Source organism: Episyrphus balteatus, chromosome 1 (assembly GCF_945859705.1).
Source record: "Episyrphus balteatus chromosome 1, idEpiBalt1.1, whole genome shotgun sequence".
NCBI lineage: Eukaryota > Metazoa > Arthropoda > Insecta > Diptera > Syrphidae > Episyrphus > Episyrphus balteatus.
In genome coordinates this window covers 56,626,821-56,636,995 of record NC_079134.1, presented here as the reverse complement: position 1 = coordinate 56,636,995, position 10,175 = coordinate 56,626,821, and the positions used below count along the sequence as shown (strand labels likewise).

Genomic DNA, 10,175 nt, shown 5'->3' with positions numbered 1-10,175 from the left:
TAGCATTTTTTTTTGCTATGAAAAGGTCTAAACCGCGATTTTTTCTTGTTGATGAAAAAATTGATTGCTAATTGCTTCCAATTATGAAAAGCAATGTCTTGAAAGATTCCTTTCAAAGAAAATAAGCTGCCGTTTTGTGACAAATAAGTTGCCTTAATGTATAAATTAGTTAATTAAACATTTCGTTTTGTGTACTTGCACTTTTTATGTATAATTTCTTAAACATAAGCTAAAAAATCTAAATTGAGGCATAATTTATTTGAAAAGGCATAATTTTTTTCCAAGTGAGGCATAATTTTGACTGAACGGGTTGGCAACACTGTATATGATACTCAGGGAACTAATACATTAATTTTTGTAAGCTGCCAGACCCGTCGGATGGGCCTAACACCTTGCCAGACACGCATTTTAGTATACGGGAAAGTTAGATTTTGTTATATAGAGGTCTGGGAAAAAATTTATAACACATTTTGACTTCAGGAATCGAAAGAGTATCAAGAAACGAGTCGAAAACCACATTTTGAACAATCGCATCTAGAGTCATTTGGCCGCCATTTTGTTTTTTTTTTTTTTAATTTCAATTTTTCACATAACTCATGTATTTTTGAATCTACAGAAAAAAAATGTATTGCAAACTTGAAGATAATTTAATTTACTACAATATATGTTAAATTACTTTTTTCGATTATACCTTCGGTTTAAGAGTTAGGGTGTTTTTTTTTTTGAAACCATATTTTCGTCATATCTCATTTATTTGAGCTTTTTTGAAAATTAACTTGAAGTAAAAGTTGTAGATCTTTTTATTACCTTCAATTATTACATTAACGGTTTTTCGATTTGACAGTCCGTTTTTGATCTGTAGGAAAAAAAATTTGCATTAGATGTAACAACAACCTAGGCGTGTGGGTTGCACTCAGACAAAAACAAAATCGTATAAATAACACTGCCAGACCCATTAGTTCCCTGAGTATCATATATAAAAATCAGCCTTGAGAAAATAAGAAATCTAACTACGTATTTTTCGTACCTTTAGCACCTGTTAGTGGTAAAATGGCCGTCGGCACAAGATAGCCAGTATCCATTCACTAATAGTATGGCCTAGCACTACGTAATTCCATACATTTTTTTCTTGAGAAAATAAGTAATGTCTGGCGGCCCTGGGATCTTGGACTAAAAGGTTTGTTGTAATTTCAAAAGGTTTCCTTTTTTGATTTGATATATATCATTTCTATAGCCTTGGAAGCTGTAGCCCTTCAACATAACTTGATACAATCGGTATAGTAAAATAAATGAAACCCGAAACTCATGTTTTTAATCTAAAATTTTTCTTTGGCCAAAAAAGGATACATAATAATTGCTCATTTCACTTTAGTTTCTTTTTTGTTTCGTTGCTTTTCCACCGACTGAGGAGACGGTATAAGCTCGATGGTAACCTCCAAGAAGAAAATTCTCGGGCACCGCAACACCACCACCAATCACAATCTCCTACTCCAATAATAAATCTAGCCCCTATCATACTGGGCCACACCATCACCCAGCAAATGGTGTTTATTTCCAATATTTATGTTGGTATGAAGAGTGCAATAACAAAAAATCCTATTAAAGTTGGAAAACACCATGTCGTGATGCTTCTCGGAAAAGCGGGGACTCTTTGGTTTGGTTGTTGTTTTCTTTCCCAGCGGTGGCGATGAGCTAGATGAACAACGGAAATTAATGCACACAGTTGAATGATGAAGTTTCTTTATGCTTACATATTTAAAAAAAATTATAAAATAAAAATTATGAAATCTTAAGAAATGAATCAAAAATTGTTAGCTCACAACTCACAAGACAAAAACAAATAACTGCACAATTTTTTTTTCACAAATGACAGATAATCTTAAAGTTTTAAACACAATGTTGATACTTATTTTCGTATGAAGATGTCGCTAGTAGTATGTGTGTATTTTTCACTTTTTGAAATCAAAAAGTGAATGTAGTTAAGCCTTTAACAACATTCACTTTTTGATTCCAAAAAGTGAAAAAGTGAAAAATACACACATAAATTAGCAACATCTGTATAAGAAAAGCTTCATGAAAATTGAATCATTTATTTGCAAAACATGATAAGTCCACTTTTTTTCAAAATTCGTTTTTTTGACTAAATTTGTACTTCCTTTAAAATATGAAGTATCTATTCCATCTATATCCGATTTTACAGCTACGCGAAATATTTTTTTAGTATCAAAAACAGAATAAGTCCCGGACTTATCATCTTTTGAAAATAAACAACAGCTTCTTTTTGTGTAAATGGTTTATTAGATAAATGGCTGAAAATCTTAAGTTTAAAACTACTTTAAAGTTAAATAAGCAGTCCGGACATTGTATTTTATTCTCAAATACAACTGTTTGATAGACTGGGGCTAAAAGCAAAATTGCATATCCATTTAAAAACTAATTTCACATCCGTTTATTTTCAAAGTATGATAAGTCCAAAAGCGTTTTTATTTTTTATCTTTTGAGCTATCGCTCCAAAAATTAAAAACGAAACGGTATTTTGTAGCTAGGCAAGAGTTCTACAGAATATATTTTTTATAAATTTTTCTACGCATATCAAAAGAAAATAGAACGTTTTTTCTTCTCCTGAAAAATTTAAAATCATGGACTTATCATGTTTTGCAAATAAATGATTCAATTGAGTTTGATGCTTAAGATTATCTGTCACTTTTGTAAAATAAAAACACGTGCTCATTTTATTTTTATTTTTTTTGCATCATCGTGTAAGTGCTTTTTCCTACATATTCTACATATTCTTAGTTAATCAAGCGATGCAGTTGATACAGCAAGACGGAGTTCGCAATGTCTTAGGAAAGCGAGAACTGTTATTGATCAGAAAGAAGTTTTAAGAAAATGCATAACTATACAAGTATCTTGAAGAAAGTAAATAAAAACAAATGTAATTGGTGTACTTTCAGAATCAATTTATTTTGTATTAAAACATATGAGAAGGACTTAATATTTTTTAATTCCACTACGACATAAGAAAAAGGTACGAGAACATGAATAATGATGAATTATTTTATGATTCCTTACAATCATCGGACCGATTGATATCCTGCCTGTACTTAACAAAATATATTTGGTACTGGGATCCAAATAAATTATTTATTAACTTATTAAAAATAGTTGAGAGAAACGTTGAAAAATTAAATAAATTTTTACAGGCCGCCTTCACTGGGCATGAACGATGCCCGGTTCATAAATATCACAGTACACATATAAGGTTTGGAAGTATTTTTGTACGTTTTAGGATGGTTTATTAATTGAAAGAGATAAAAGTAGGATAAATACCTTGGTGAAGGTTTTTGGACGGTGTTGGTTTGGTGGTTGACTACACTGGTTGCTTGAAGTAGATCAGATCTAAAAAAATAAAAAGCAATGATGTTGAAGGGTAAGTATATCTTTGTAGATAAAAAAAAATAGATATATGTATACCTTGGTGGAGGATATTGGACAGTGTTGGTATTTTGATTGCTTGCTTGAAGATGTTGAGATTGTTGGGTGTTTAAGTTGGAGCCTTGAAGTGGCTGAGCTCTGAAAGAAAGGATGTGAATTGAAGGGTTAGTTTTCTCTTATAAATTTGTTCGTTATTATTAAGCGATATGTATCAAGGTCAACATAATTTTTTATTCATTTAATTAACATTTCATCGTAAAATTTAAATAACCTTGATTGATTTTCCTGCTTTTTTGGTACCTTAGACACCAAAAACTGTGATGGTACCGATCCTTTCTTCAATCGCTGGATTCCTTTAACCGTAGGATGGAAAACTTCTTCTTTGAAATGGACGCTACAAACCCTTGCATTTCTTTTGTTGATGGTATCACTCCTGCAGCAGGCCAATATCCATATTTTTAATTCGTTTTCCTCATACGGAAAACGGAAAAAAGAAATTTTATTTTTGCATTTCTCTCCCCTGTTGTCATTATCGCACCCATATATCGCACAACGCATTTTTTTTTATTTAAGTTCATAAAATAACAAGATATAATTTAGAAATTTATATTACTATTTTAAATTATTATGGAAAATGGCGAGCAAAATTTTTATTTAACACGACAGAGCACAGAAAAATACACAATAATTCAAATTACATTCAAACAATTGAGAATTACGGTAGCTGTCACTTTTTTTCAAACTGACACTGGTCGCCAAAGTGTCATGTTTTGACAATCTGGCGACCAATGTCAGTTCGGAATATATTACCTTTTTATGTGTACTGTGCATAAATATGTCTTGAAAAAATCCAATGGAGACAGAAAAATCCATGCCCACACCGACATCTTGTCGAAGAATCTCGTTTTTTGAACATGATGATGATTCTGACGTTTCGTGCACGTGTAAGGTTTTTTCTTGAATGTATAAGTAATACGAGTCATTTTACCTCTCCATTCAAAAGAAAACCTTACATCTACACGAAAGATTAAATGAGACGTCATGACATAATTTGCCCAGCGAAAAAAATTGTTCTGTTTGTGGATTGGATTGCGGTTGTGATGTTGGGCAGCTGTATGCTAAGTGGAGACGCTGTGTTAAGTTTCGCTGATGTATATGCAAACAGTTGAATTTTTTTTACAATAAGTCAGCTATTACATGAAGCCTCAAGAGGCGCGACTCTTTTTAAACATAATGAGTGCAAAAGAGAAAAAAAGATGAAAGAAAAAATTATCCGACCGGAGAGTCGTGGGTCGTGAGTCCGAGACTCTTTTTTGACGTTTTTTTTCCACTTTTTCTTTTTTCAACGTTCCCTCTATTTCTTTTTGCTTCTTGGTGCAATACAACAACAACAGATTTTAAATCAAAAGAGAAATGTCAAATTTGAGTCCTTGACTCAAGAGGCATCGTGTAATAGTACGCGCCTCACAGAATGATTATCAAAAGAAAATTCGAAAAAAGAGTCAAGACTCTTGAGGCTTCGTGTAATAGCTGACTAATATGTCAAAAAAAAGGCGTGTTCATTTAAATTGTCAATATGAGCGATATCTAGTATTCATTTACCTTAACACTTTATTTGCGTGTATTTGTGTTTTCAAAAAGTGAAAGTTAAAGCCTTTTTAACTTTTACTTTTGTTTTTCTGAGATGAAAGATAGAATTTCGTAGTGTGTTGTGTTGACGAAGACGCAATCCTCTCTCCGGAATATAGATTTCAAAATTGTAAACAATTTGTGGGCATTTGATACAGTATGAAAATACATCATGGACGAACAGTACACACTGAACAGTACCTACGCCTTTTTTTGTAAAGAATCAAGTCCAATCAAAGCACATCTTGACGGGTATGAAGGAGTATCTATTGTCCATTTCAGTTGCCTAACTACAAATCTTGTGAAAGCCTTTTGAACTCTTTCAATACGAGTTATCCCAATGGAAGTAGAAGGACACCAATTAATTGAACAATACTCAAGGATCGGACGAACTAATGACATGTACACTGATTTCAGAGCAAAAGGGTTAGAAAACTCGCTGCAGTTTCGCTTGACGAAACTAAGCATTGAATTAGCCCTTGCAATTACATAATCTATATGTAACGAAAAAGACAACTTCGGATCAAAAATGACTGCAAGATCACGAATCTCAGATTTGCGATCAAGAATCTGGTTGAACATATGGTAGTTGTGGATCATTGGAACTAAAATACGATGTGCTGTAAACACATTACATTTCGTGATATTTAATGGAAGGATATTCCTATCACACCAATCAGATAAAACATTTAAATCATTTTGAAGATTTTGCTGATCAATTCTATTTTTGATACAAAGAAGAATTTTCATGTCATTAGCATACATCAAACAAGATGCATTTTTAAGAAGAGATGGGATATCATTAACAAATATATTGAAAAGAAGTGGTCCCAGATGGCTACCTTGAGGAACTAATGATGATACCTGTATGATATTAGAGAAGAATTTTTCCAATTTCATACATTTTGTTCTTTTATAAAGGTAGCTGGAAATCCATTTCAGAAGCAATCCATGAATGTCAAAAGCTCGAAGTTTAGCTAGAAGAATTTCATGACAAATAGAATCAAATGCTTTTATAAAGTCTCTGTAGATAGTATCTCCCTGATAACCAGAATATAATGAATCGATGACTAGTTACAATAAAGCATGAGATTTGTTGAAGTAGACATGCCTGACATAAACCCATGTTGTTCAACGCAAATATGCTCTTTTATACTAAAATACAAACAATCTTTTACTATAAGCTCAAATAATTTAGGTATTGCAGAAAGCTTAGTTATAGCGCGGTAATATATTACAAGATTTTTTGGACAAGCTTTGTAAATAGGACTTATATATGAGAACTTCGACTCATCAAGAAATTCGCCAGTACAGAGAGATTTATTAAAAACTATTAGTAGTGGGAACACTAATGTGAATTGACATTGCTTCAGAACTAGAGATGGAATTCCATATGGACCAGGATTTGAGCTTCAATATGTATTCTTGTGCAAATACTTGTGTAGAAAATCATATTCTTTTCGAAATTGGTAGAAAAGCTTTCTGTCAGCTTCTGAAAATCATCATTCGACAACAGTATAGAGTTTTTAACACAGTTTTCAAATTTTAAAATAGAACATATTGCAACATGATGAATTGAATGGTTTAAAAGTAGAAATTGGACTTGAATAATTTCAATATTAATATTATCTACATAAACTAAATCTAACAATCTATTAAGTGAATTATAAATATGATTGACTTGAGAATACATAGAATCAATAAAATTATATTCATAATCTTTTTTCATGTCAAATGGAATAAGACACTTATGTTCATTTGAATAATTCCATGTAATATCACCTAAATTAAAATCCCCAACTATAAATGGGTATTGATTTTCCAATAAATTGCCTACGATATTTTCTATGTAATAAATACGACTTTCATATATATCTGTTTTAGACCTCGCCTCCATTTTTTCTTATCGACGACAGTCATGATCTCGAATAGGATCATAGCTCTCCCACTTGACTGCTTCACACTACGGCTCCACATGTGCGGTTCGCCGGGTTGACCTCAGGAAACGTCGGCAGGCCTCCCTGCAGGGCCGGTTTTAGGGGGGGGGGGGGCAGCCTGGGCAGTTGCCCAGGGGCGCCGAAGGCGCCTTTATCTTTTACGAAAGTTGTATAAATAACGAAGTCTTTCCAATCGATGTTTTATTTATTTTTACTTTCGCAAAGGCGCCCAAATTTGTTTATTGTTTTCTATTTTACTTTTTCAACGGCGCGGTGGCGGCACTCGGTTGTCCTAAATTTTTTGAAGAATGAAGGCGCCCCCCAATTTTGGGTTGATTTGTTTGGCTTCCGGACGATCAATGATGACAAAATAACAGTTCATCTTTGAAAAACAAGGCGCCCCAATTTCTTTTGAAAGACTAAAGCAATCCTAATATTCCTCCAACCAATTTAATTTTTGCAAAGGCGCCCCTATATATAAATCACTAAATCATATATATAAATCCCTAAATCATAGCTGGTAATATCCAGACGTAATAATGAATAAAGAAACAGAAGGGACACGGACCGAATCCCGAAATTAAAAATCCAGAAAGCCCAAAATCCAGAAAACCCTTAATCCCGAAAACTCAAAAACACGAAAACCCAAAATCTCGAAAACCCAAAATCCCGAAAACCCAATGTCCTGAAAACATAAAATCCAGAAAGGCCAAACATTGAAAGCTTCTCCATTTCTCTTAAAAAATATGTTTGTGTGTGAGAATAAACAAATAGATCTGTTCGTTGTTCCCCCCTCCAGGGTATTCCAAGTCATGTTAATTAACTGTCAAAAAATCAGAGTTTCTCGGGTATTCATTTTATATCGAACACCTCAGAGCTTTAGCTTCATCAGCGAACATCGAACACCGAGGAAATATCTCTGGTTGAAAAAGGAGCTACAAAAAACGCTTGACAACGAATTCGCAGCGACCCAGAATGCCCTAGAGCTCACAACGAACAAACTCAATACTTATAATGGTATGTCGTTTTCGATTGGCTGTCCGGAAGCGTCCGGAATCATTCAGAAGCTGCAAGTTTTTTATTCTCCTAGTGAAAAAACAAAAGAAAATTATTTGATTTTTCACCAATACACATATTAAATTTCAGAATTAGGTGGAAGCGATTCAAACTTTTTTATTGGATTTCAGAATGACTGAATTATTGAGTGATTCCAATCAAAAACGACATTTATGTAGGTACCTAGTTGAAAAAGTTTTTGAAAAAATATTATTCAAACAAAACAACTGTACCTACTCTTTAAATGTGTTTAAACAAAAAAGTCAGAGATAAAGGTAAACTTGTTAATTTAGCCTAAATAACATGAATATTTAATTTTTTTTAAGTTAAGCTTATGTTCTTTAATAAACTGCACATTGTTACATAAATGCATTAACAAGTATATGAGAGGTAAGACATAATCTGCTATTGCTTTTTTTCGTGATTTTAAAAAATTGTTTTAAAATGATTTTTTTTTAGGCGCCACTTGCAATCTTGCTCAGGGGTGTCGGTAGTGCTTAAAACGGCACTGGTCGTTCTTGTGTTATAAGCGTTTGAAGGTAGCCATATTGAATTTTTTTTTTCGATTTTTTAAAAATCAAACGTGGAAACTTTTTTATTTTTATTTCTAATTTTTCGAAAAAACTTTGGTTATTTTATATAAATGTTTGTTCAACAATCTTAAACCGGCACTGGTCGTTCTTGTGTTATAAGCGTTTGAAGGTAGCCATATTGAATTTTTTTTTCGATTTTTTAAAAATCAAACGTGGAAACTAATTTTTCGAAAAAACTTTGGTTATTTTATATAAATGTTTGTTCAACAATCTTAAACCGGCACTGGTCGTTCTTGTGTTATAAGCGTTTGAAGGTAGCCATATTGAATTTTTTTTTCGATTTTTTAAAAATCAAACGTGGAAACTAATTTTTCGAAAAAACTTTGGTTATTTTATATAAATGTTTGTTCAACAATCTTAAACCGGCACTGGTCGTTCTTGTGTTATAAGCGTTTGAAGGTAGCCATATTGAATTTTTTTTCGATTTTTTAAAAATCAAACGTGGAAACTTTTTTATTTTTATTTCTAATTTTTCGAAAAAACTTTGGTTATTTTATATAAATGTTTGTTCAACAATCTTATCAGAATCCATTTAAGACTTTTATCTGAAAAATGCATTGCATATATCTGGAAATATTATCATTTCAATAGCCGTTTTTTATTATACCACTTGATCCATATAGATCATTAATTAACACGTATTACAACAACTACATGAGATCTTGCTTTTCATCAAAATCACGAATCGTGATCTTGCTTTTCGTGATCCTGATGAAAAGCAAGATCTCATGTAGTTGTACTAAAACGTATTAATTAATGATCTATATGGATCAAGTAGGATAATAAAAAACGGCAAATGCAACCATGTCAAACAAATGTTTGATTATTTTTTTCTATGAGAGCTTTTTTCAATCCCTATTTTCACCGCTAGTTATTTGTTAATATTTTTATGTCGTTTTCTATTGACTTTTGAGATTTGTGTGTAAAATTCTCAGATTTTCCACTGCAAATAGAATATGAAATCTAGTTTTGTAATTGTGTGCGAAATCTGTGCGTATAAAAAAAAATAAAACAACAACAAATGTTCAGACAAATGTCAAACGGAGGAGTGTGTGTGAAAGTGCGTGTGTTTGTATGAGTGAATCTTGATAAAAATCCAGAATCAGATTCTTGAATCTCAGATTCATTTTTTTGTCATTTTTTTGAATCTCAAGACGCAAATAGATCATGAAATCTGAGATTTGTCCACTATTTCCCCTCTTCACCCCCCCCTTTCAGCTGTCAAATTCACAAATCTCATTCTGAAATTCGTCAATAGAAAACGACATTAGATATTTCTGTATAAAATACAAATAAAGTACCTTGGCACTACTGTTTTTATCGAGAGAAAGTAAAATCTGGATGATTCCCCGCGTTCAACGCAGGTCACCTGAACTTAAGATCTGAATTTTCAGAGGCTCTAAAAAGATGTCATAAAAAGTTAGGCGGCATTTAGTTACGATTTTCAGGTGGAAATTTTTATCTGAAAATTCAGATGGGTGTGTTTGTGTTGGTGAAGTTGGTAAAAGTACCAAATGTGCTACAC

General features: G+C 32.4%; 1 protein-coding gene across 1 annotated transcript; it reads right to left on the bottom strand.

Moving 5' to 3' along the window:
- Positions 1-1,263: 1,263 nt before the first annotated feature.
- Positions 1,264-4,951, bottom strand: LOC129916161 (THAP domain-containing protein 7-like). Its single transcript, XM_055995970.1, has 4 exons — positions 3,707-4,951; positions 3,475-3,573; positions 3,331-3,399; positions 1,264-1,692 (listed from the first exon to the last, which is right to left on the bottom strand). Exons 1-4 carry the CDS (start codon positions 3,991-3,993, stop codon positions 1,503-1,505), a joined length of 645 nt encoding a protein of 214 aa, XP_055851945.1. The 5' UTR covers positions 3,994-4,951; the 3' UTR covers positions 1,264-1,502.
- Positions 4,952-10,175: the final 5,224 nt, after the last annotated feature.

What these genes read in the sequence shown, in the direction of transcription:
- LOC129916161 (XM_055995970.1), bottom strand. Translation starts at nt 3,993, where the DNA reads ATGCGTTGTGCGATATATGGGTGCGATAATGACAACAGGGGAGAGAAA. An exon ending in AAGCAGGAAAATCAATCAAG is followed by an intron (nt 3,574 to 3,706) that starts GTTATTTAAATT and finishes CCTTTCTTTCAG; the next exon opens with AGCTCAGCCACTTCAAGGCT. An exon ending in GTCCAATATCCTCCACCAAG is followed by an intron (nt 3,400 to 3,474) that starts GTATACATATAT and finishes TTATTTTTTTAG; the next exon opens with ATCTGATCTACTTCAAGCAA.